The 27,307-nt window shown below is 49.8% G+C and overlaps 1 protein-coding gene across 2 annotated transcripts in view; it reads left to right on the top strand.

Moving 5' to 3' along the window:
• The window catches only part of ZNF638 (zinc finger protein 638), a 985,826-nt gene that overhangs the window by 100,741 nt on the left and 857,778 nt on the right, over positions 1-27,307 (top strand). For both annotated transcript variants that reach the window (XM_078674499.1, XM_078674497.1), the window contains one exon: positions 7,588-7,728. In XM_078674499.1, the coding sequence (XP_078530625.1) occupies positions 7,588-7,728 (141 nt within the window). The remainder of the gene's footprint in view (positions 1-7,587; positions 7,729-27,307) is intronic.

Raw genomic sequence — 27,307 nt, 5'->3', positions numbered from 1 at the left:
ACGCTCCGTCCAGGGAGGCAGCGAGACCGGCGGTCCAGGCATTTACAAATCTGTTTCAAAATCTAGGACTCACATTAAACGAGGAAAAGCCATCTCTGATCCCGTCCAGGACATCACGCTTCCTGGGGGCCATCCTGAACCCGAAACTCTCAAAAGCTTTCCCAACCTTGGAGAGGCAGGAGAAACTGCAGACTATGGCGGTAGACTTACAAAAAAGGTGTCTTTCAGTACGCCGCTACAAATCTCTTCTGGGGGTAATTTCGTCATGCATTCCTCTAATTCCACACTGCAGATTGAGCATGCCTCCTCTTTAGGATCAACTGGACATTCAATGGAAACAGATTCATGGGTCATTCGACGACAAGGTGACCATCACCCCGACGATGAAAAGAGCGGCCTTGTGGTGGACACAGCAAGAAACTTGTCCCAAGGTCTATCCTTCGTAAACGATCCATCTCCTCAGGTGGCGACAACGGATGTGTCGTTGGACGGTTGGGGAGCAGTGATGCAAGACCTGCATGTCAGTGGACATTGGTCTCCTCAAGACCGTCTGCTCCATATCAATCTCTTGGAGCTAAGAGCAATCAAACTGGCTCTTCAAGCTTTTCTTCCTCGCCTAAGAAGTTCAAAGGTTCTCATCCGGACGGACCACGCCACGGCCAAGCATTACGTGAATAAGGCAGGAGGAACCAGGTTTCTCCCGTTGCCTCAGGAAGCTCAGGAGATCTGGGAATGGGCAATCCTTCACGAGATGTCGTTGCAGGCAGAGCACCTGCTGGGAGTTCTCAACGAGAATGCCGACAGACTGAGCAGGTTATCCTCGGTCAGTCACGAGTGGGAACTAAACCAGCGGGTTCTAGACGATGTCTTCCAACTGTGGGGCAAACCTGCAATAGATCTCTTTGCCACGCCGACCAACAGGAAATGCCGGTCTTATGCAAGCAGGCTTCACCACCGAGGATCATTGGGGAATGCACTTTCGATAGCCTGGTCAGGGACATTTGTCTATGCCTCCCTCCCCTCCCCCCCCCCCCCCCCCCATTCCACTGATCCCGAGGCTTATAAGAAAGATCAAAGATCTTGATAGCCCCTGCTTGGCCAAGACCGTTTTGGTACACGGAGCTCCATCTGTTGTCGCTGGCTCCGCCTCTTCCCTTGAGAACCATTCCAGACCTTCTCACAATGTCCTAAGGGCAGATTTGGCATCTGGAACCAGGGTCATTGCACCTGACAGCATGGCTCCTGAACAGAGATAATTTATGAATCTCCCCATCTCTAACGAAATAAAAAGTTCTCTCCAAGGCTAGAGCTCCTTCCACGAACAAGACTTACCGCCTCAAATGGAAGAGATTTTGCATCTGGTGCAGGAAAGAGAAAATCGATCCTTTTTTCTTCAAAACCTAATCAGCTTCTACCTTATCTTTTGTCCTTAGCTAAGTTGGGACTGGCCGATTCATCTATAAAAGTTCATTTGGCAGCAATCTCGAGGTACAGAAGTTCTGTGTCTGGACCTTTGCTTTAATCCTCCAGGATAGTTAAGCAATTTCTCAAAGGATTATTTCGTGTCTACTCCCCAGTGAGGCCTCCGCCTCCTACATGGCACTTGAATCTGGCCCCCACTCCACTCATGAAGGGCCCATTTGAACCGATACATCGATCAGACATGAAGTTCCTTTCATGGAAATTGGCTCTCCTTCTTGCCCTCACATCGGCAAGACGTATTGGGGAGTTGCAGGCTCTCACAATCCAAGAGCCGTTTCTCCAATTCAAAAGGAACACAGTTATCTTGAGAACTAACCCAAAGTACCCTCGGACTTCCATTTGAATGAGCCGGTTATTCTTAAAGCTTTCTTTCTCACCCTGCTACACCAGCGGAGAGGTCACTACTCTCTGGATGTACAACTGTGTTTAAAATTTTATTTGGATCGCACCAAAGGATTTTGTAAATCCTCCCAATTGTTCATTGCTTTTGGTGGGCCTGGCAAAGGTCTCCCTCTATCAAAGCAGGGTATTGCAAGATGGATTACCAGTGCCATTCTACATTGCCATACTGCAGCGGGTAAACCACTGACCGGCACAACAGCCTTCTTCACAGGGGTGCAGATCAAGGACATCTGCAGGGTTGCAACTTGGAGCAGCGTCCACACCTTTACTAAGCATTGCTTGGAATCCTTACAACAAGAAGATACGGCCGTGGGCCAGGTGGTCCTGAGGAACCTCTTCCACTAATTGGTGAGCTTTCCTTTCTATCCCACCTTCCGTTATTTGCACATTTTGTATCGTCATGTCGTGGCTATTGCAATGTATGTTATGCCAAAAAATGTGTTTTTTTTTATTTATTGCAAACTGCTTGCTACTCTGATACAAAAGCATGGGAATCTATGAAAGTTCCAATTCTGGGGCAAGAAAACAAGTTACTTACCTGTAACTTTGGTTCCCCAGTATTGGTAACTTTCATAGATTCCCATGCGCCCACCCACCTCCCCGAGGAAAGCTCAGCCTTCAGCAGATATGGTGACTGTTACACAACGGCTACGAAAATCTGAGGCTCTGATGCTACAAAAGGGAATGAGGCCTAGGCCTTTTTCTTTCTCTTTTGTACCTACTGCTAAGTTATTTTAGTTACCGAGACTCCCACGACGGGGAATGATACAAAAGCATGGGAATCTATGAAAGTTAGCAATACTGGGGAACCAAAGTTACAGGTAAGTAACTTGTTTTCATACTTATGTTATTCCTATGCCGTCTCCAACAACTCCACAACCTTCAGACTCACCACCTGAAGATGTAGGTGACTTCCATAATCTTATGCAGCGAGCTGCAACTAGATTTCAACTCCCGGTAACAGTGGAACAGACAGAATGTTTTCTTCATGATTTTAAAGAGGAGACTAGGAAGGTGTCGAGCCATTCCGATTATAGATTATATATGGAAAGGAGTCAAAGTGATGAAGAATCCTGCTTCTGTGCCGGCTGTGTTACCTAGGATTGATAAAGTATTGCTCTCCTCTCAATAGTTCTTCATGCCTCATTGGACACCCGCGACCGGACTCTGTCATCTCTCAGGCCACGCGAATCCCGAAGGGCATTAGGAGATAGGCGCCAGGAGAAGGCCCGAAGGCTTGGAGTTGGGAGGAGAGAAGGCGGACCGGGGCGTGGCCGGAAAGAGTGCAGGCCATATGGGTAGTATCGATGGTCCAGGACAGGACGTCTGGCGAGGCAATCCTTGACCAGCAACCCCTCGCACCCGTGACATAAGTTCCCTCCCGGGCACGAGGGTGGAGGTGCCGCCAAAAAGCGAATTGTCCGCTAAAATAGAGGGAGCATCTGCGGCTCGCGGGTGGGAACGGTAGAACCCGATCGGTCCAGTTCTGCGGATAGTGTAACATTAAAATCCCCGCCCCAAATTACAGCTGCAGGACCACAGGAGGAGACCAAGTGGCAAACGTGGTGGAAGAACGCCGGGTCATCAGAGTTCGGGCCATAGACCGCTGCAATGGTGACGGGCTGGGCAGGTAAGGAACCGTGCAGGATGACATACCTACCGTCCGGGTCAATAAGGGTGCGGAAGGTCTGCCAAGGGAGGCCGAGGCGCAGCAGAATGGAGACCCCCCTGGCATAAGATAAGTGGAGGAGTAGGACCCCCCCAGTAGCGCGCGCTGAGCCTAGACGTTGAGCCGGGAAGCAAGTGAGTCTCATGTAAAAGACCAATATCTACGCAATGGCGCTGGAGATAGGCATGTGTCAAACGTCCCCCAGTGTTCACCACCCCCCACCCACTCCAACCCCCTAATCAGGCTGAGAGGACCCCCCCCCACCCCACCCCAGGAACCCAGAACTTGGACCGGGCAACCAGGCAACAGGAACGGGAATCATCCCAGGTGGGGCATGGCAGCACTCGGCGGACACCACTGCGGTAGAGCAGGGTGGCCGAGATCAAGGCAGCATCGTAAACACAAAAGGGGAGTAATTAAAAACAGTATGCTCAGACTGCACAATCATGAAAATGAGCGGTGTCAGACTAACTGTGGAGCAGTAAGCAAGGTACAAAAGGAGACTAGGGAGGAACGAGAAAAGAGCACAGTCACATTATGTACAACACCAGAAATTGAAGCCCCCAAAGATGATGGACCATAAGGCGGAGGTTGCTCCGGCGTGAGCGAGCCTCCAAGTCCTCGTTTTTATCACGGATGATGGCGAGGATTTTATCCATTTGGAGCAGCTTCTGTCTGTCCTGGGTAGCCGCATCATCTACATCAGAGACCCTGATTTCAACATGGAGGAGCCTATTGTCGTGGGAGTCCACCCGGGCCTTCACCGAGTCAAGACGAGTGGAAAGCTGTTCTAGTTGAGAGGAAATGCCAGTCACAGCAGACTTCACCTCCCAAAGGCTGGAGTAACAGGAGAGGGGGCAGAGGCAAGTGCGGTCCAGCGCCGCGCACTGAAACCCCGAACGGAGCCCCACCGCCAGCCGGAGGATCAATGCAGCAGGGTAGGGAAACCCCTCCGGGCAGGCAGCACAGCGACAGGGACCGTAACCCGGCCACAGCCAGCACCACGCCAGAGGCTCCCACCGCGGCCTCAGCCCGACACGGCAGAGGCGTGCAGCCCGCGAAAGCAACGCCCCCAGAGGAGGCAATGCAGTCATCGGGAGACTTAAGGAAGGCCGGCACACCACCGCGTCCGACGCCAGGCCCAAGTCAGCCACCCCACAACACAGCGGCTTCCCCACAGGCCACTTCTACAAGCAACAGCAGCCAGGCCTGGGGCGCGAGGCCCACTGCCAACCTCTAGGGTCGGATCTCCGCTTCCGCTGTGCCCAGAGCCGTCGGAGAAATCACAGGCAGGTCCTCCCTCTCCAGCCAGTCTAGAGCAGGTAATTCAGTGCAGTAAGGGATACGATTGCTGCAGGATTGTGCCGTATAGAGAGCTTGTCCGGCAGAGTCCACTTAAACTGCGGCCATCTTGCAGCCAGCCAAGCCACGCCCCTGAGACCCAATGTTATCCAATGTGGCAAAGGGGGTCTCTGGTTGGTGGCTGCTGGCGAGCAGGCCACTGGTTGTGGGAGCAAAACTCCTAGGGTTTAGGTCAGGGCAAATGGGGAAACAAAGTAGCACAAAAAGTGGACCGTCAGCGGCACTGGGGCGGCCGGGTGCAGAGTGCGGTTTCGCCGTCAGGGGCCCTGTTTTCTATAGAGAACCTTTTGGTTTGCAAAAGCACTGCAGGCAGGAAGTCTGAGGACTTCTGGGTACGATCACCACGTGGAGAGGTAAGTTGGGAAGCTGGAGGTTGGTTAGGCACAGTCTGTTTAGGCACACAAGGCCATGGGGTGTTTGGTACAGCAGTGCCTTTTGGGGCCAGCTCCTGATCGTGGTTAGGTGGTCCTTCTGGATTTAGACTGCAGGCGTCGGTTTGAGGCAGGTCAGTGGTCGTCAGATCTCGGGTCAGGATCACCAGAGTGACCTCCTCGTGATGGTTTTCCGCTCGTCCTGGGTTCGGCGGGTGCAGCGTGGGCTGGATTTGTGGTCTCTGGCTACTGCCAGAGGTTGCAGTTGAACAAATCCAGTGTTCATGGGATAAGCTGTCTTTGGAAGTGAAGGCAGGCATGTCCTCCGGGGTTTTTGAGGCTGCTGGCTGCAGGACACACTAGGATTTTGCAGGAGCAAGTTCGAGGGGGAGACAGACTGGTAGGACTGGGGCCAAGTCAGTGGGCGTCTTCCTCTGGCTAGCTGCTGGACGGCTGTTCGGTCCTTCATCTTTTCTTCTTGTCTGGATGTGAGGAAGCAAAGTTCAGGGTGCCCCCGTAAATACTAGATTTAAGGGCGTTACAGGTAGGTAAAGGGCAGGGACCAATGGGTCCTGTCCCTTGGGTGGGTATACCCCCAATCGTGCCACCCACCAGTGGGAGTGGAGCAGAAGCCTGTCCCTTGTTGGCTAGGTCTCCCCATCCTCAAGATGGCGGGGACTCAGTTGTGCTTCACCTCGCCTCCCCCCCCCCCCATCCAACTTACATTCACGATGATATGCACTGTTAACAATCCTGCATAAAAAATATTACCATCAAACGACGCTTTGAAGCCACATGTAGCGGTCATTTGAGGTACTCGGGTAATTTTTTTTGCGCAGGATTGTGGGCTTTTTTTTAACACAGTGCTCCTCATCGTGAATGGAAGTCGGATTTTTCATTCTCTATGTTCTTCAGCTTCGTTGTCCTTGTGTGATTTGGTAGTGGTTGTTTAATTCACACTTATGGGTGAAGGCTGTACCTATTTCTCAACATTATTGGGCTTGACAAGACACCATGACATAACACTAGATTGTGGCTATGCCATCATGGGTTGATAATGTTTGTAATTGTGTAAATTATTTCCTCCTTGTATGCTTAACAGTCCAATTTGTTTCATATCAGTTTCCCTGACGAAGGACTAAGGTTATCCCGAAATGCATTAGGAATACAACTTAAAAGATTGTGTTTGTTAACACAATGTATATATTATTTTTAATCACCATGAGCATCATTTTGTATGTTTTTGTTAAAATGATTACGGAGAGGAAACCATTATAAAAAAGGTTAACGTTCTGAGATATTGCGTGAATAATGTATTTTGAACATTTTAAGCATTGGTGTTTATTTTGATTGTAAAACTGAGTAAACAGTTATTTGCAACCCCAGCTGTGCAGGAAGGGGCAGGTGAACTACTTGCATTCACTCACGATTCAGTTTACAGATGGGCGGGCTACCTCTTTCCCACCCAGTATGCTAAACCGATACATAGACTACAGCAAGCTAAACTGATTAACAAGTACATTTCAACACAGGGATGTGCCATGTCGACTCTGTACTTTGTTCTGCACCAAAACACAGAGCCTGCAAAGGGTGTGTGTGTGTGTCTAAGTGTCTGTCTGTCTGTCCTTTTGCCCTTACATGGTCACAGTTCCCTGGGTACCTGTGGTATCAATTACCAGGGGCTGACCTGTGGCCAGAGATGCCAATTGGGTTAGTTTTGGGAAAAGAGCACATGCCCTGGGATCCTAATTGGGAGGGACCCAGGGCACACTAAGAAAATATGCATCAGTAGTATGGCAAAAAGTGGCTAGGTTACTGCAACAGAAACCCACTTTCCTACAACCAGTAGTAGTTGAGTATTTTGCCAAACGTTTCGTAACACCTTGGCTGCTATTGTTGTTCCTCCCCTGTGCTGGGCCATAATAGAAATGGGTGTGGTCATGACGAGCTCAGCTCGTCATGAGCACAGGAGCACTGTACTGCATGACGAGCTGAGCTCGTCATGAGCACCGAAGGGTTTAAGGTACGTAATTTCTAATTGCAAGTAATATTTTCTCCTCCAATTAGGATATTGTTTTTAGTAAAATGCCATGGACCCTCTGCTCTATGGTGGTTGGGTATAACGTCATGTAAACTAGTACAAAATTCTGCTGCAAAAGTGTGCTTTCCTAGTTGAGTTGCTTTTAACTTTTAGTCTCCTTTGAGTCATAATTTGCAATTTATTCAGTCAGATCCAAGTCACAACATATACCTTTAAAGCATACCTGAAAATGCAGCTGATTTATTAATTTCTTTTCACAGTTCAAAAACAAAATGGATCCTGGAACAGTTATTCATATAACAGATTTGCCTGATGATGGTTACACAGATCAAGATATCTTGAAAGTTGTTCAGCCATTCGGCAAAGCAAGTGATATACTAATTATACGCTGTAAAAATGAGGTAAAACATACCTATATTGGTCTAGCAATGTAAAACTGTCCTGCTTCTCAAGTGAGAATTGCTTGGTATTTGAGAACCATGAAATGTTTTCTTATTAAATTCATTAGTTTGGAAAGTTATCATTCTAATTTCTTAACTGTGTTGGTACTGCTGTATTGCTAAGTAACTAAGGGTAAGACCCGAATTCTTGCAGAAACCTGTTTTTTTTACTTCCGTTTTTGGATTTTTTTAACTTAGTCTGATGGGAGAGGTGGCTGATATAACAAAGAGGCTTCTCTTCCACCAAATTAGCAGTTCAATTTCCTACACTGTGTATGGTTAATCTTTTCTAACAATAAAACCAGGGAAAAGTGTTCATCTGGAATTAGGGTGGGTATGTTCTAGGCAATTAAAAAAAAATTGTGAAAGGGGGAGAAGAATCAACAATACTCACTCCTGGCTGCCCTCTTTATAAGAGGGAGGCCAGCCAATATTATAATTTATAATATTGAATTGCATTTAACAGTTTACAATGAATAGTTTGATCGACAAACTTATTTTGTACGCACTTTAACGCGAGGTCCCCGGAAGCTCCTACCTTTACAGTTGTTCTTGCCTGTACAGATAGCAGTCAGGAGTACCAATCTTAGTCGAATGGACTACTGTAATGCCTTGTTACTGGAATCACCTGGATACCTGATTACCAGGCTACAGAGTATCCAGGCAGCAGCAGCTAAGTTAGCACTCTCACGAACCTGCTGATCTTCAACAACACAAGCATTAGCGGACTTACACTGGCTCCCAGTGCCTCAGAGGATTTTATTTAAGTCCCTATGCAAGGTTCTGGAATCTCCAAGAGGGTCCTTGAAAGTGTGAAACTTCAATTCCGCAATCCTCTTGAACAAAACCCTTACAAATCCAATGGTACTCCAGGCTTTGAATTCTTTGTGGGGCTGTCCAGGTGAATTGCGGAATTGAAGTTTCACACTTTCAAGGACCCTCTTGGAGATTTCAGAACCTTGGATTGTGTTGGATACTTTGGGACCCGCAAGCAGAACGCCAGGCAGGTGTTTTAACTGGACCCCGCTTGCTGAAGAAGGCGGCTGTTGGAAAATGAGGAAGCATCTGTGAGGCCTGCACAAATAACATGACACATTTGTTCTTCACTGGGAACCAAACCCCCTAGGGCAGCGCCTGACTCTGAGGGTAGCGTTGCAGAGCAGTCTGAGGCTTACTCAAGGGTGGTGGTGTGGGCTAGTAATCGCCATTTGCAGGTGCGCAAAAATAACATTCAAAAATTGATTGTCCAGTCTGTACTTTGCTTTATAAAAGTAGGAGTACACTTATTAAACACACACACCACTCCATACTATACACCAATTTACAAATATACATAAGTTGATGGAATTACGTTGTGACATTGCATACCATCTCCACCCCTCACGCGCGCGCGTGGGGGTGGGGGGGGGGGGGGGGTGTCTAGTACCATCACTACCATGTAGGCACATCATCTTGCCCCCAATGCAGTGAATTGGTCTTAACCTGGAACGAGGGCCCTGCGCACTGGCACCAGCCCAGTGGCGACCCATTACCTCAACAAGCATTAAACAGGCTACACCTGCCTTGGTGACACATGACCCTGACTGAACATCTCTTACTGACCATACAGTATGCACCTCTTCGTCTTAAGGGATAACAGTCTGAGGTCTTCACCTAAGCGCAGCAGCAAGAACACATGTTTACGCACACTTTAGAATGACCGTACTCGGCACATTTGGATATCATTAAAAATGCAGTGCAATTATAGCCCTTAAAGGCATCACAGATGATCACAGGATTAAGTAAATACAGTCAGACACCCTAGCAGGAGTATCTAGCTACTTAAATCCACTTTGCTTATGACATCACCTTAAACCAGTACTTCAGATGGAACATCAATCTCTTGAAAAGAAATAACCATTAATAAATGCATTTCGGTGCAATTACACTTCACTTCCAGGGGATACCCTTCTCTAGACACCCACTCAACCCTTGATGCAATTATCAAAACACCCTCAGCTGAAGAACAAAAGTTCCAGCCCAGGTGGTGTTAAAATACAGGTTAAGCCCTGGAGGGGTTATTCTTTTCAAATCCACAGGACACCTAGGGTGACTTGTCTCTTCATGCTGGGAAGGGAGACTGCGCTTCTCCAGCAGCTCCCCCAGCACCTTTTCATCATTTTTTTTTTTGCAGAGTTATATATAGCGCGAACTAGACCCGAATCGGGTATCAGAGCGCTTTACATAGCACCAGTTACGTTACATGAGGACGGACACATTCATTTTAGGCACGGGGAGATTAAGTGATTTGCCCAAAATCACAGGAGGTTTATAGCGTCGTTACCGAGACTCGAACCCAGATTCCCAGGTCCGAGGTCGAGCGCCCTAGCCGTTAGGCCAGCTCCTCTCCCCTAATCATAAAGAGTGACCCCACCGCCCCAGGGGGGCCACCACGCACCAGATTAGCAGGCTTCCAAATGCCTGGCAAGGCATTATGGGGAGAGTTTTCTCCTTTTCTTGAATATTTAATGAGCGGCTCTCCCGCTGTGCTGGGGAGAACCGCGCTGACCTGGCGGCTTCGCCGCATCTTCAGGCCTCGTTGGGGGGCCCGGTCCCACCCGGACACCCATGTAAGTCATTCGGCTTGGGGAGGCCACCCCTAGCCGATCTACCGATTTTTCCTGGGCCCTGGCACCTCCTTTTCCTCTTCTTGGGGGTACCGGTCCCCTCCGGGACCCTCGCATGCCCAATCGTTGGAGGGCAGCTTGGGGAGCCCACCCCCGGCTGCCCCCGCAGGCTCCCCGCACGGCCAGCACCCTCTGTGCTGCCGCGGGAGCTGGCCCTGCAGTTGTGGTCTGCCTGCTCCGGTGGGCAGACGCGGACTCGGCGGTCCCGACGGGACCTCATGGGAGTGCGGCTGCTCTTCCCCAGCCTTCTCCTTAATGTCAGGGCCCGGGGATGGGGCCCCGGGCATCTTCGGGGGAGTGCAGCGGCACGCCCCCCCCTCCGCCTGACTTTGGGTCCCGGGAATGGGGTCCTGGGCCCCCTCCATGACTTTGGGGATGGGGTCCCAGGCCCCTGGGCATCTTGGGGTGGGGGCGCGACAGCGCTCTCCCGCATCGGCGGGGGGCCCAGGGTGGGCTCCTGGCCCCCTTCAGGTATCTTCACAGGGGGCACGACGGCACTCTCGGCTTGACTTTTTTCCGGGGCAGCCCCCGGGACCTGACCCACCCCGGGGGCATGATTGCGACCGGCAGCGGAGGCCCCCTGGAGTCCGATTTTCCCCCCCCCCCCCCCCCCGTGTTCGAGGCATATGATCGTACACTTTGCATTAGATCGCCACCTGGTGTTGGGCTCGGATGACTGCAGGTTGTTGTTAAGAGAAATCTTTGTAGTCACAATATAGGTGACTCCTCCCTTGGACAATACTGTGCATGGGCATCTTCTCCATCCTTAGATTGTTTTTTTTCCGCCACTGGGTTCGGATGAAAGTTTCTCTGCTCCGGCTAGAAAGACTTTTTCAGCAACTTCGAAGCGCAAAACCTTCCTACAACTAATATCGACATCAAATATAATACTTTCGACGCCATCAGCTACATTCCGGTTCATCAACGTGGGCCGTTGGGCCTATCGACGCCGTGCGGCCTACACCTCATGGACAGGACTCCGTTCAAAAGATGCCCGGTATGTCGAGCAAAATTCCCACTTAGCGATCATCACGAGTTCTGCAACCTCTGTCTATCGCCAGATCACGACGAGTCGACCTGCATAGCTTGTGCATCCTTCCGATCAAAGAAGACCATCTGGAATCGGAGGGCCCGTCGACACGAGATGAGATCAACCTCAGCACCAGAGAATATCTTCGTTGACTAGGTTCCGCTCGTTCCAGAAGAGGATTCTACTGATCTTCAGATCATATCAGAGGCAGATGACTCGATTCCATCACATCAACCCATGAGTACTCCTACCCCTGCACCACATACACTGCCCAAGCCGAAAGCAAAGGTCAGCACTCCATCCAAGGGGCCCAGTCAAGACCGAATACTTCCTCCTAAAGCCCAGCCGTCTAGCCCGGCTCCAAAGAAAACAACTATGCCTTCAGGTGCTTCGGCACCGAGCAAACCGCACGTGCCGATTCCACGACCTCCATCCGCACCGAAGCCCAAAGATCCTTCGACACCAAAGCCTAAAGAGGTACCGACACCAAAAACTGTACCCGTACCGGCACCGAAAGAAGCTCCGGCTTCGAAGCAGTCGGCTACCAAACCTAGAGAAGGGAAGCCAAAGTCCGACGCCACAAAGCGGACGAGACCAGCTCCGAAAACGTATGCTTTAGTGCAAAAACCCACAAGGCCTGATTCCGAGGTTCCTAAGTCCTGGAACACGCCTACCAAGCCAAAAACAACACCTTTGGCACCGAGAACTTTGCCACAGGACGCTGTAACACCTTCTCAGGTAAAAAATCCCAAAACAACCCTTATCTGAACCGAAGAAATCGACGCCGAAGAAGGTTGTAGAGGAAGAACTGTTTAAACCGGATCCTATACGAAAGATCTATATAAACCCAAAGACTGGACATCTAGGTAGGTGCTATACCTCATAAAGAGACCAGCAGAAACACTACTTACACCTGTGGTTCCTGCCAAAAAGGACTGTGCAACTTCTCCTATGCACCCTCCCTCTCCTGTACCTTCTTCCTCTCCTGTCCCTTACATATCCCCTCAAATCTCTCCTGTCCTTTCTCCTGCATCATCAAATTCACCTCAGACCGATGAGTAAGATTTAGGTGGTGGAGAGGATCCGCAAGAACCACATGCATACCCTGTAGATGAGGGTATACCAGACCCAGATACATATCCTATAGATGAAGATATCTATAATTTTCCACCACACAATGTGCCTGACATTCCTGATCCACAGTCTTACCCGACAAAACCTTCCCCTCCAGAAGATAGCATTGGTTTTAATCACCTCTTAAACAGAGCTGCTATCTACTACAAAGTCGCAATGCATTCTGATGACATGAGGAAGATTTTCTGCTAGACATTCGAGCCATCACACAGATCTACTCAAATTCTTCCCATGATTAAAGGGGTCATTAAGCATGCTCAAGAAATATTTAAAGACCCTGTACGCACCAGGGTATTAAATCCAAGAATAGAAAAGAAACCTATATTAAAGGACATCCGCCACTAGACTCTCTAGTAGTGTCCAATGCAAGGAAAAGAGCGAATTCTCAGATTTCTGGTGAAACGCCCCCACCTGACAAGTGATCCAAAGTTATTGATGCGTCAGGTAAAAGAATAGCGGCACAAGCAAAAAATATATGGCGCATAGATCCACTGGATGCTTCCATCCAAAATATCATTTGTTACCTTTTACATCTACAAAGGTCTAATTTGGCATACTCTTCCATACGCCTAAATCTTGCAGCAATTGCAGCCTATTTACAAATCAGGCAACACCTATCTCTTTTTAGAGTACATGCAATAAAAGCATTTGTGTAAGGATTAAAAAGAATAATCCCACCCAGGTTGCCACCTTCTCCAGTATGGAACCTGAACATTGTCCTTACAAGACTCATGGGACCCCCTTTTGAGCCTCTACATAAATGTGAACTGCAGTTTCTAACATGGAAAACTGCTTTCCTTGTTGCCATCCCCTTTCTCAGAAGAGTAAGTGAAATACAGGTGTTCACTATACAAGAACCATTTTTTCAAATACATCCTAATAAAGTGGTTCTTAGGTCTAATCCAAAATTTCTTCCAAAGGTTATCACTCCTTTTCACCTAAACCAATCTGTATTTACCTGTGTTTTTCCAAAACCCAGACTGTGTAGCAGAAAGGGCCTTACACTCAGATGTTAAGAGCTCTGCTATACTACATAGAACTAAATCCTTTAGAAAGACAAAACAATTGTTATCTTTCTCTCCTTCACACAAAGGCAACCCTATCTCTAAAGGTGGGATTGCCAGATTGATTGTAAAGTGTATACAAATATGCTATCAAAAAGCTTATCGTACACTAACAGTTCCTCCTAGAGCACATTCCACTCGCAAACTAGGAGCCTCTATGGCTTTCTTAAGAAATATACTATTAGAGGACATATGCAAGGCAGCAACATGGTCTACACCACACACCTTCACTAAACACTATTGTGTTGATGTGCAAGCCAAGCAGCAAGCTGCAGTAGGCCAAGCTGTCCTGAGAACACTATTTTAAACTACTGCAACGGATACAAGCGACCACCGCTAGCAGAGACACTGCTGCACAATCTATGCAAACTGCACGATCTGCAGCTCATATGCCTCGAATGGAAAATGCTACTTACCAGTATGCATCTATTCTTGGCATGTAGAGCTGCAGAGTCGCACACGCCCCCCCCCCGGACTTGTATCTGTCCCAGTTCTCATCTTACTTAGATGCACACGCATGGACATCCTTTTTTCTCTTCACTTATACTAACTCCATTTCCCATCCTGGTGAAAACCAATCTAAGGATGGAGCCGATGCCCATGCGCAGTATTGTCCAAGGGAGGAGTCGCCTATATCCTGACTACAAAGACTTCTCCAAGAAAACAACAACCTGCAATCATCCGAGCCTAACACCAGGTGGCGATCTAATGCAAAGTGTACGACTCTGCAGCTCTACATGCCAAGAACAGATGCATACTGGTAAGTTGCATTTCCCTATAGCGTCTTCTCGCTCTTGGTGGCGTCCCACAGGGAACACTCTCCTTCGTCCTCGGTCTCCAAGAGGGTGCATTCTGCAGGGAGCGGTTTTCACTTGCTCCCTGCGCCTCTCTTCTCACTGCGCAGAGGCTTCTTCTGCGCCCCGGTACTGGGCTCTTCTTCTGGCGCTGTTAAAGGCCTGGGGGGCAGTCAGGGGTGCCCCCTTCCAACTGCCCATTGCACCAGGCTCCAACACCTTTCGCCTCAGCCGACCACACCCCAGAGAGCTTCTCTTCCTGTGTAAGTTGAGTAGAGGGCTGGCAGGAAGTCTCTGTGTCCTATCAAACAGGGACACCTCACTTCCCTGCCCCTGCTCCACCTCCTTTTCCAGCCTTTGGGTTAGTTCAAAATGCCGTCGTCCAGTGTCTCTGGCCACATGGCCTCTGAATCCCATCACTTTCCCCCCTCCCTGCCTTCATGTGGTGCCGCCTGGTGCCTGGCACCCAGCGACAGCAGTTGATGGAGTGGCTTTTAGCTCCACCTATCTTTTCTCCTTGGAGGGAAGATCTTCGCTCTGGTAAGAAAGGTCATTAATCTATCCTGCCATGGCCAGACCCCCAGCCAGGGACTCAGAAATATGACATTTCCGGATGACGCAAAAGCAGTACAAATTACTTTGGACTCTGCAGAATACTCATTTTCACATCTGCTACACTGGATATTAGTGCGTGTCTGGAATCTGAAGGCTTTGTGGAAGTTGTTTTAAGCTATGGGCCCCACATCCCCATAGGGAAATAATGAAGAGAAACCCAGTAAGACACACTGACGTTCCCTGGCATGTTCCTTTCCAGTGTATAAAGCCTATTCCATGTCACCACCCAATTCTGCCTAAGTCCTGCCACACCATTCACTCTGTAGCTGCTCCTGGACTGCGCTTGCTAGGAATCTCCCCTGCGCAGCTCCTACACGTGTGCACACGCATGTACACCCGTGTCTGCATGTAACCAGCACGGTGTCCCATACTCCAGCTGTTGCGCAGCGTCCTAGTCAAACCAGGGGTACACCAGTAAAATCTCCATGCAGTCTCCTTCATTATGAGTTCACTGTGGGTGAGTACCAGATTGAGGCTCCCCCACAGTAAAAGCTCAACAATTAGGTGCTCAAAAAGCGAAAAATTCGGGCGGCACATAGTGTTAGAACCACCTTCTAACACACGCCGCGCCCAGCTGATTCCTACAGGGAAGAAGTAACCATTCTACATCGGTACACTTCCTGTAGCCTCAGCCTAACTAGGCCCATAGTGTCAGAACCACCTTCTAACAGCGGCCCACTACAGTGGTGAAAATTCTTCAGAACAATTTATAAAGGTGTGTCCCTGACAGAGAAAACGAAATGACTTAAAGGGGCGCTGTTGGCTTCTAAGCACTATAAAGTGACTAATCTTTAAAAATTCATATCTCTGGTTCCCTACAGTGGATTATTTTCGTTTTGGTGTCATTTAAAAGATAACAATATTACCTATTTATATAAATGGGTGTTGGATTTTGTTTTGTGTTGTCTTAATTACTGAAATGGTGTTTTTGAATGCTTTACATACCTGTCTTTGAAGTTAAGCCTGTCTGCTAGCAGCCACATTACCAAAGGTTGAGCAAAGGAATATTTTTCTAAGAACTATGCTGAGTCCTATCCTGTGTTAGTGGCCTTATTGCCAGTGGCAGACCTACATTTGCCCCTACCAATAACCCACTTTCCAACACTCTCCACTTGGAAAATGTTCGAGGCATGTGTGCTGTAGATGCATACTCCTGCCATCTAGTGTTGGGTCCGGATGTTTGCACATTTTTTTTCGAAAGTCTTTCCTAGTCACGAGATAAGGTCACTCCTTTTGGTGATAATGCGCATGGGCATCAACTTCAGTGTTAAATTGTATTTTTTTCCGCCACCGGGTTTGGATGTGTATTGCTGCGTTCCAGTTCAAAACAGTTCTTCGGTTTCCCTTTGACGCGCAATCCTCTCTACCCTCGACTGTATTGTTTCTGTACGTGTTTCCCACTCCGTATATTGTTTTGACATCTGAATCGACATTTGATTGTAAAGCCTTGTGGATGGCCTTCGAGGCCTACCTGTGCCCGGTTAGCTGTCCGTCGATGGATCGGACTCAGTTTAAATTCTGTCCTCTGTGCCACGCGATGTATCCGCTTTAGGAGAGTGGGTCTGCAATCCTATGGTCACCCCAGATTTTTGCTTTTTGCTTCACTGGTTTACGACTTTCCCTGGCTGTGGGCCTGCTAATCAGACCCACAGCCTAGCTGTTCTCTCTCTAAATTGACAACCATGTACCTTAGGTGCATTTACCAATTGGTACTGGGCCACCTTATCAGTCCCTGTACAGTATACCTTAGGTATCCAGGGCGTAGGTGTACCCAGGGCCTACCAGGGGCTGAAGCATGTATTATGCCACCCCTGGCTGGCCATCTAAACAGACACAACTGGCTGCACGACAGCTGGGGCAAGGTGGTGTAATCACCCTTTGCTGTAGATATAGTATACCTATATCTAACCCTAAAATGGGCACATATATTCCTATCAGTCACTCCTATGGAAGGCCTTATCAATCCTGAAGGCAGAGTGCTTGGAATTATGTGAGATGGTGCTCTGGCATGAGCTGAGCCCGTTTGCAGCTTGCGGAACCAAGTCCTTATAGCTGTTCCATGATAACGCTATACCATATACTCTTGTGCATTATAATCCTCGCGGTTAAATGCTAACTCTGGTATAACATTATCAAAACAAGTCGAGTAAGGTGTCATACGAATTGGAATACTACCCCCTCGCCAATTCTGGCGACGGGGGTAGCATTCCACCCTGCTAGAGGGACACGACATGTATGTAACTGAGAACCCCGGTTAAAGTTAACTCGAGCCTTGGCATCACAAAATGGATGCTGCCACCACACACAAGTCTGACCTCCTGCTGCTGGGAGTCCTTCCAGCGAGGGAGGCTTGGACAAAGGGTTTCCTGCCTTGGGAGGTGCTAGCACCACCCCAGACAGGATTTTGTGTATTGGGTAGGATAGGCTTGAAAGGAATGAGACATGCCCGGGGCACACAAGGTGTCCTGTGCATACACCGGTTCAAACCAGTTGCTGGGGCATCCCTGCCCCAGCTCTGGCGGGAAACCGGACAAAGGATAGGGGGTGTAGCCACCCCCCTTCCTGGTCCCACCCAGGGGAGGGACCTAGTCAGTAGTGCAGCCCCCTTTAGCAGGATAAAGGTAGGAGCTGGTCCCATTCCAAGTTAGATTATCCTGAACTACTCAACAAGAATAAACTCTGGACTTCGACGTTCTGCTCCACAGAAGACTGAAGAATCTCCCTTGTGGGCAAGGAGTGTCCACCCTCCACAAGCAGGCACCATCAAGCGTCCAGCGGCTTCCCTTTGTCGTCTTCCCTCGAGGATCCAGACATCAGAGCCCGACGAGACCCAGATTCCCAGACCTCTCCGACCTCAACCCACATCTGCAGCAAAGCTGAGACTCGTGGGTGCGACGAGACACGTGGGACCGGCCATCTTGGACGAAACTGCACTTCGCTTCCAGCACGACTCCCGAGGTAAACGCGACCAAGTGCTTTGGGGACTGAGAAGCCCCAGCCCCGAGCAGCCCCTGCACCGAAGATCAGCCCTCCAGCATCCACGAGATCTGCCTGGGGCCCTTCTGCTTGTTTGCTGCTCGACGCGTTGTCTGGTCACTTGCCGGCTGGCTAGTGGCCTCCTAGACGACGAACCTTGAAATCTTCACTGCTGGTCTGGTTGCTCCAGACTGGCCCTTGCTCCCTTCCAAAAGAGGGGCACCCCGGACTCTGCTAGTCCGCACCAGACGCTTTCTTCACTCGCCGCGTGGGTTGCCTTTGCCAAGGCCTGTTGACGCCGATTCCGGATCCAACACCGCCGACAGCGAGAGCCTGCGTGGGACAGCTCGTGCCTCCATCCTGGTCGTCGAAGACACCTCCTGGTCCACGTGGCTGCAGAGTCAAGCGTCCCCTCTTCACCTGATCGCGACGACTACATCTGGTTCCTTCCTGGTTCCACTCCAGTCACTGGCTAGTGACTGTGAACATTGTCCCCTCTGCTTTCAGGTCTCCTTCACCGATCCACCCTTGGATCGCACCAGACATCTTCCTCCTGGTCGCCTGCAGCATCTTTTCTTTGAGGCTCCATTGACTTCAACGCGAGAACCCGACACACTTTGGCACCTATGCACCCGCGGCCCGTGGGTGAGGTAACGAGAGCATTTCGGTGCTCAAGGGTAGTTTAACTGTCCTAGTGTCCAGTTCCACAGTCGTTTTAGTCCTACCTAGTCAGGATTGTCCGTACTCACCTTTTTCTTGAACTGTACTGTCCATAGACGTTGTTACGCATCTCGCGTGTGAGTTCACACTCTGCACACTCGTTCCGTGGGCCTCCTATTACTTACCTAGTGTTAGTGTAGCGTGGTCCCAACGATCCTACAGCATCTGGACAGCTCCATTCTAACTATCGACTTTCACATTCCACTTACTTAGTATATGGTTTGTCGTGCCCCTAGGGCACCATTGTGATTTCGTGCAACTTATCGTAATTTTCAGAAGAGATTGTCATGTGCTTAGCCCTCTGACCTCATAAAGAGTTCAGGTGTTTGTTATTAATAAATATACTGTTTATTTTCATAACCTGTGTGGTGTCCTTTCATCTGGTATTCAAGGGGTTATATTGTGGTAAAACAGCTGGCTTCACATGCCATAAAGAGTTTAGCCTAAAGACTGCTTTGTCCATGCTACCATTAGGATAGCTGGTCTATAAGGTTAACTTACTACCAATCACCATATTGGTTGTTTGGACTGATACAAGGTGATCACTAGAACTAGTTAGCATCATATATCAGGCCAACTTCTCACGTCCGCGCACACTCACACAAAGTGTGCACCCTGTGCTTGTCTCTGGGCGTCAAGGAAGAAGACTGCGACGCCAGCAGATCGTTCCGATCAAAAGACTTCGCGATCGTCCGGCTCGACGTTGTGAGAGGCAACAAATCGTGGCGCATTGCGAATACCCAAGGTCCACTGAAGACTGAGAAGTTACACCTACACTGGTGCCAGTGTGGGATTTAATGTAACATGCACTACACAGGGCATCTTGTAGATGCCCCCTGAAACCTAACCTATAATCCACGTCTTGTCTGAGAGCCTGCCTAGGCTGCCACACAGCAGACCTGTTGCTGGACACCAGGGTAGAGAGCCCCCCGCTCTCCCAGGCCTCTGACAATGCAAGGTGCTAGGTCTCCTCCCCCAGTATGGGCAGGGTGAAGCTTCAAAGGCATGCCGCCTTTGGGAGCTTTTCCAGACCACTTGCTGTACTCAGCAACTGACCCCCACCAGTTCTGACCCTCATTCTGGCGGGAAGACTAGCGGGGAAACCCTACGTGAGGAAAGGGTGTGTGCCAGCCTGTGCCAACTCCAACCCTCAGGTGGGAGAGGCGAGGTGAAGCACAGCTCCCGGCCCCAGCCATCTTGAGGATGGGGAGCCCTGCCCAATCACAGCTAGGCTCCTGCCCACCTCCCACCGGAGATGAGCATTTAGGGGCACCCTGAACCTTCCTTCCTCAGATCCCGATTTGAAACCAGCAAGAAGATCAAGAAACAAGAAGACCTGCCTTGCAGCTGCAAAGAGGACGACACCAACTGACTTGGCCCCAGCCCTACAGGCCTGTTGATCCTCGAACCTGCTCCTGCAAAACCCCCAGCTCCTTCTGTGGTCAGCAACCTCAAAAACCAAGGAGAACCTGACTGTCTTGTGACTCTACCAAGACCAACTGTTCCTAACTGACCCTGGGAGACCCCTGAGGTTATGCCCAGAACCTTAACCAGTCAAGTACTTTCCCAAAAGCCGATAACTCACTTTTCTTCCATAGGGTAACATGGACTGGTTTCACTTGGAAAAGTGTGGCCTTCCTAAACTTTAGAATATTCACCTAAAATCAGCCAAATCCCAAACGAATATACTCACCTGTTATCAGGAGAGATCCCAGTGCTGTATCTTTTAGCCGAGCACTGAACCTGAAAAGTAATTATAACCGTTATTTACTGTTAACTTGATTTTCCTTCATAGGAATCCATTCTGGTTTTTAGTGTCGGTTTTTTTAAAAATACAATAATCCTTAAATCACTACTGTAACCAAAACGCTTTTATTTCAGTCTTTACAGGGGATGTCCCAGGACTGAATCTAGGATCCAGTCCTGAAACCGAAGTCCTGGCGGGATCGCATGATGAAACTACTTTCGGCTCGCTTGTTTAAATCTGTCTAGTCAACGCGTCCGTCCCCTACCTCGGAAGGGCCCAGAAACCGCTGATTCTTACCAAGGCATTGTCCTTCACCGAGGCCCATGGGCATCGCTAGCCCACTGGTAAGTTTTACAGCTCGTCACTGAGGCCTGGTCCCCATTCTGTAGAGGGTGCGGGTTCCCCTTGGGGCATGTGGCCTCGCTCGTCGCAACTCTACCCGCGGTTTCCTGGCGTCGGGGTGACTAGGACCCAAATGGAGGCCTATGCAGGCTTCTTTGGCCGCTCCTTCCTGAGACGTCCGCGGATCCCTTGCCATGTGCGGTGCCTTCCAATGAGTCGCCGGCTGCTTCGGCACAGGAGAGTTCGGCTTCAGGTTTTGGGGGTGCCTCCCCTGGTCTCTCTCAAGCCTCTACCCAGGTGGCTGCCTCATCAGAGGTCGAGTTGGCACCGTGCTTAAGCCGCCCCGTCTCCGACTTAGCACCATTATCCTAGGACACAAGTGGTGATGGAGGACGACGCCCCCATCCCCCACCTCCCCCGCCCCATGACCGCTCCTGCACCGATCGACGTTGCACCGTCCCTGTGACTGACTTCACGGTGCCGTGCCGGTGTCTGGTCATTGACTCGTCTCCTGCGGTACCCTTCTCTCCAGAGGTTTGTCTTCTCCTTGTCTCCTCTTCTCTGGAGACGGGACGGCGCGTCCTTGCTTTTTCCCCAGTGTCTTCCAGTGAGGGCTCTTCGCTGTCTCCGCGGCCACAACCCACGGACCCTCTTACGCAACTCGCTGTTGGTTGCTCCGCAGGCTTCTCCACCTTCCGCGGATGCCCCTCAGGCCCCCCACTCTGTGGATCTTCCCACCACTCAGGTGCTGGCTGTCTTTCCTCCAGCTGGACTCTAAGATGGACGGCTTAGTTTACAGCCGTTACCCACTGAGGAATTGCTCTCCCCCGCGACGCCTTAAGGATCCGAGTGTAGCCTTTGTCCGGTCTTTTTCCACAGCCGCTGGCATTTTGCAAATGGGCAACCCCGTCACCCCATTCCCTACGGACGGCCCGACGCTTTACGAACTGGGCCTCTCCACCGACGACTAGGACCACATCGCCGAGGGTCCAGATGACTTCACGTTCGCAGAGACCGATAAGAAAACGTCTGACAAGGTAGGAGAGTCTACGACCCCGAAAACCTCCACAGGGCCTCGAAAGCCAGAGGCAGACTCTCGAAAGTCAGAGTTCAAGCCTCGAAAGGAGCACCGGCGCCGAAAACATCGACGATTGAAGCTGCGTCCTCTGAAAGAGAGCCCACAGGATCCTTCGAGAAGGACTCCCGGGCGCCGAAGACCGGCGAAAAGCCAAGGTCGTCGAAGCAAGCCCCCGAAGAAGGGTCTTCGACTTCGAAGGAAAAGGAGCCGAAAAAAGCTTCGATGACGCCGTCGAAGAGAGCAGCCGAAATGCTCGACGTCTAGCAGACCGCACAGATGGAGAGAAAAAAAAGAAGGCTCGAGGCCGAGATGGAGAACATCCTTCAGAGAAAGAAAGACTTCGATGAAAAGATGAAAATTTACAGGATCCCCTCAAAGCCAGCGACAGCCTTTGCTGAGGTGCAGGAGCACGAGGAGTTCGACGTCGAAGAGCCGCCGAAAACTCTGGACCCCTCGGAGCACGAAGAGGAAGAGGACCTCTATTACACAGAAGGGGAATATGGGGAGCAGCAGTCAAGCTACGGCTCATGTTCAACGGCCCAAGACCAGGAATGGCAGGACATCGAGGCTGAATACCCGGAGGAGACATACCCCTCGAGGCCTTCGCTGCCGGATGACATTGGGGCATACAATGAGGCCGTCAGGAAGGCAGCAGCAGCTTATTGGGGTTAAGCTGGAAGAGGAGAAGCCTAAAGCAGATTTCCTGCTGGAAACATTGCTCCCCACGCAGACAAGAAGCCAATTCTTGCCCATGCTGAAAAGTATCACAGACCAGGGGAAGGAAGCGTTCAAAGACACGGCTACGTGCAGATCAGTCACGCCGAGGACGGAGAAGAAATACAAATTCTCCTCCCAGGACCCGGCTTACATCAAGGGGTCTGTCACAGCAGAATATATAATCGCTGCAACGGCCAGAAGGGCCAACGTCTCAACATCTGGGCCTCCACCTGACAAGGAAAGCAGGAGGATGGACCTGACGGGCAGAAAAATAGAGGAACGCCGCAACGCACTGGCGGATGGCTAACTCCAACGCCCCCCTGAATAGGCATCAATACCAGCATTAGGATGAGATCAGCCAATTGCTCAACCACCTCCCGGAGCAATACCGTGAGAGGGCATCACACCTTGTGGAAGGGGGGAAAAGCATTGCTAACTCGTGCCTGAAGACAGCCTGGGATAGGGCTGAAACATCCAGCAGACTGATGGCTATAGGCATCACAGAGAGAAGGCAAGCCTGGCTCAGGATCTCAGGCTTCAAAACTGAGGTTCAGAACAACATCCTGAACACACCCTACAATAGTGAAACACTGTTCGGAGCCCCAGTTGATGAGAAACTCACCCAACTGAAGAAAGACGACGAGACGGCAAGGTCCATGGGGGCCCTGCAATTCAGGGGGATGAGAAGGGGCACTTCTACACGGAGGCCGAACGGCAGGGGTGGAAACCAGCAAGGACAATCACACCAGGCGTTCCACCAGGGGCAACAGAGTGACAACCAAGGTCACCAGGGCCAGCAGAGGCAAAACTGGAACTATCAGAACAGGGGCCAGTCCTTTCGATCAAGAGGAAACTGACGGGGCCAGAGGAGGAGAGGCGGTGAACAACCCCCCTCTAAGTGACTTCACAGGGAAAAAGGTGCTCACCCACTCGAAACCTCCGGGGGAGGAGCACGGAAAAACAAACAGGAGAGGGCTACACGGACAAGACACAAAAGAACATGTGACACCAGTAAGAGGCAGGCTGAGAGTTTTTCTCCAGGAGTGGAGAAAAATAACCACAGACAAGTGGATACTCAACATCATACAGTTCGGATACTGCATAGAGTTGGAAAGGAGACCACCAAACAGCCAAAGAAAATAGAGCACTCGGGAAGGGAGCTGCAATTGCTCCTAGAGGAAGCCCAAGAACTCCTCCTCAAAGAGGCCATCGAACCGGTCCTATTCAAAGAACGGAACAAGGGAGTGTACTCAAGCTACTTCCTGGTGCCAAAAGTGGACGAAAGCCTAAGACCCATCCTGGATCTACGGTTCCTAAACAAATATGTAAAGACTAAAAATTCAAGATGACGTCCCTACAAGAGGTCATCCGGCAGATAAAGGCCGGGGACTTCTTGTCCACCATAGACCTCAGAGATGCGTACCTGCACATCTCCATGAACAGGCAGCACAAGCACATGCTAAGATTCACAGTAAACCAGGATCACTACCAATTCACAACCCTGGCATTCGGTCTAAAGTCCGCACCAAGGGTGTTCACCAAATGCCTCGCAGCAGTGGCCGCACATCTGAAAAGTAAGAGGATACACGTGTAACCCTACCGCGACGACTGGCTCATAAAGGCAAGCTCTTACAGGACATGCAAGGATCATGCAGAGCAGGTCACAAGAACGCCAACAAGCCTGGGATTCTCCATACACTGGGGAAAATGCTCAATGGAACCGGAACAGGTGAAGATCTTCCTGGGAGCTCAGATCAACACCGTCCAATGCAGGGTGTTACCCAGCGAGAAGAGGACACTCCGCCTACTGAGGGAGAAACGTCACTACCAGAAGGGGCGAGCTCTGACAGTGAGGACCGTGAGCAAGATCTTGGGTATACTGGCGTCATGCATACACCTGGTCCCCAATGTACGCCTACAGATGAGACCACTCCAAGAGTGGCTGCAACAGCAATGTTCACAAGCTACAGGAAGTTGGGAGGATCTAGTGGTTGTAACGCACAGGGTGCAGGAAGAAATAAGGTGGTGGACCAAGGAAAGAATAACAGTAGGGAAACCTCTAACACCACCGGACCCAACAGTGACCATCACCACAGACTCATCCCAGAAGGGATGGGGCGCACACATGAACAGGCTCAGAGTGAGGGGGTTTGTGGAGCCCTACAGATGCGGTCAGACACATCAATTACCTGGAGCTGAAAACAGTGTTGCTTACCCTCAAGGTCTTTCACAAACACCTGTACAACCAGAAGGTGCTGATACAAACAGACAACACCACAACGATGTTTTACATCAACAAACGGGGGAACTTAATCATTCCCTCTGTCAAGCTTGGCACAGGAAATCTGGAGATGGGCAATACCACTCAAAATAGACCTGCTAGCCATGCACCTGCCAGGGAAGGACAATGTAGAAGCGGATTGGCTCAGCAGGCAGACGTCTGCATCCCACGAGTGGGAACTCAACATACAGGAAACAGAGACTATTCAGGAGGTGGGGCACTCCGACAATAGACCTGGTTGCAACACGCCGGAATGCAAAATGGCAATACTTTGCATCCAGGCAACCAGAGGCACTATCCCAGGGGAATGCCCTATGGATAAGCTGGTCAAAAACATTTGCCTACGCTTTTCCCCGATACCACTGATCCCCAGGGTTCTCAACAAATGCATGACGAGCAACATAACGCTCATCCTGGTGGCACCACAATGGGCCAGGCAGACCTGGTACTCACAGATAATGGGGATGGCGCAGGGCCCCCCCCCACAAGTTCTCGAAAAGAAGAGACCTACTCTCCATGGAAAACGGAGAAGTTCTACACCCAGAGCCGGAGAGCCTCAACCTCTCAGCTTGGCTCCTGAGGACTTAGTTTGCACATCTAAAACTACCAGAGAGCACCCTGCGGGTGCTGCGATAGGCAAGAAGGCCCAGCACACGCAAGTGCTATGGGGAAAATGGAAAAGATTCACTCAATGGTGCTGCAAGAAAAAACTCCATAGAAAGCTGACCAAGGAATCAACGGTGCTAAGATACCTCACGCACCTAATTAAAGCTAAGCTAAGCTCATCCTCGCTGAGGGTACACCTGGCAGCGATTGTGGCATACACAAGAGGAGAAACAGGGAGAAGCTTCTTTACTTCTCAAGTCGTAAAAAGATTCCTGGAAGGGGCTAAAAGAATAGCGCCACAAAAGAGAATGCCGCCGCCGGCTTGGAACCTGAATGTGGTACTGACAGAGCTCATGAAAGCACCTTTCGAACCCATCCACAAAGCGTCACTGCAAATGCTGACAATGAAAGCGGCCTTTCTGGTAGCAATCACCTCGCTACGCAGGGTGAGCGAACTGCAGGCTCGAACACTGCAGGAACCCTACATCCAGATACAGTGACAGGGTCGTGATGAGAACAGACCCGTACTTCATGCCAAAGGTGGTGTCAAGGTTCCACATGAATCAGAGCATTCAGATTTCTAGCTTCTTCCAGAACCCCACGACAAGAGCTGAGAGGGCGCTCCACACTCTAGACGCAAGAAGGGCAGTGATGCACTACATTGAAAGGACAAAGGGACACAGGAAGACAAAACAGTTCTTCGTATCCTTCGCAAACAGTTACATGGGTAAACCAGTGACTAAGAACACCATAGCTCGATGGAGCGCACAAACAATACAATTCTGCCACAAGCAAGCGGGCCAGGAGCTAACAGGAGGGGCACAGGCCCACTCAACCAATTCAATTTTATTTGAATATGATTTGGAACTCAGCTGAGATCCACATATTTAAAAGGACAAGAAACATAAAGTTACAACAAACGTTACAAAGTATCCTATCCGTGTAATACATTCACGTAGTACAAAAAACATAAAATCATATCTATTAATATAAATCCAGGAAACATTTAAAGAAATTAAAAATTCTGTAACGGAACATTTCATTAGGCGGATTGCACATAGCGTCCAGTAGAGATTTTGCAGAAAAAATGCTTAACTTTAAGCATATTGGTCTCAACCACTTTCGACGATGGGCCCTTAGAGCAGGGCATATAAAAAGGATATGGGGAATATCCTGAGTTGAAGAATCAATGCTACATAGATTACATTTATCAGAACAACCATGACATCTGGCTAATAATTTATTTAGAGGGAGAATGTCATATCTCAAAAGAAACCAGAAACGGCGTAAGCCGTGAGGGAGGGACCAAGATGCATAGGGTTGTATCTTTTTAAATAAATAGGAATTAACAACCTCGGTAACACCTTTCTTTGTACAGAAAACATCTCTATCCCTCTTAAAACTTAGCTCCCATGTAGCCCGTTTTAAAGACCGCTTTAGCTGATGCAGGGATAATAGAAAGAGCGATGATTCCTCCAATTCTAATAGCATAACAGCCCTTCTAAAATTCTTCATAAGTAAAGAATATTCTTTCAGAGGACCCAATAATTCTTTTTTAATTAGGGATCTTAATGTAGCCGGGTTGCCCTTGGCTAGGTGAAAAACCCAGCGTATTACTCCTGCCAGGGCCTGAACCCAGCTGCTTCGTAAGCCTAATTCAAGTCTAAGGGTTTCCACTGTACACGCATTGACTGACAATAAACAGCGCAAGAGTCTACCCTCAATGGTATCCAAAAAACCCCATTGTCTTAGGTCTATTAGCTCAGTGCC

This window comes from Lissotriton helveticus, chromosome 2_1, assembly GCF_964261635.1.
Source record: "Lissotriton helveticus chromosome 2_1, aLisHel1.1, whole genome shotgun sequence".
NCBI lineage: Eukaryota > Metazoa > Chordata > Amphibia > Caudata > Salamandridae > Lissotriton > Lissotriton helveticus.
This window is presented reverse-complemented; position numbering and strand designations above follow the sequence as displayed.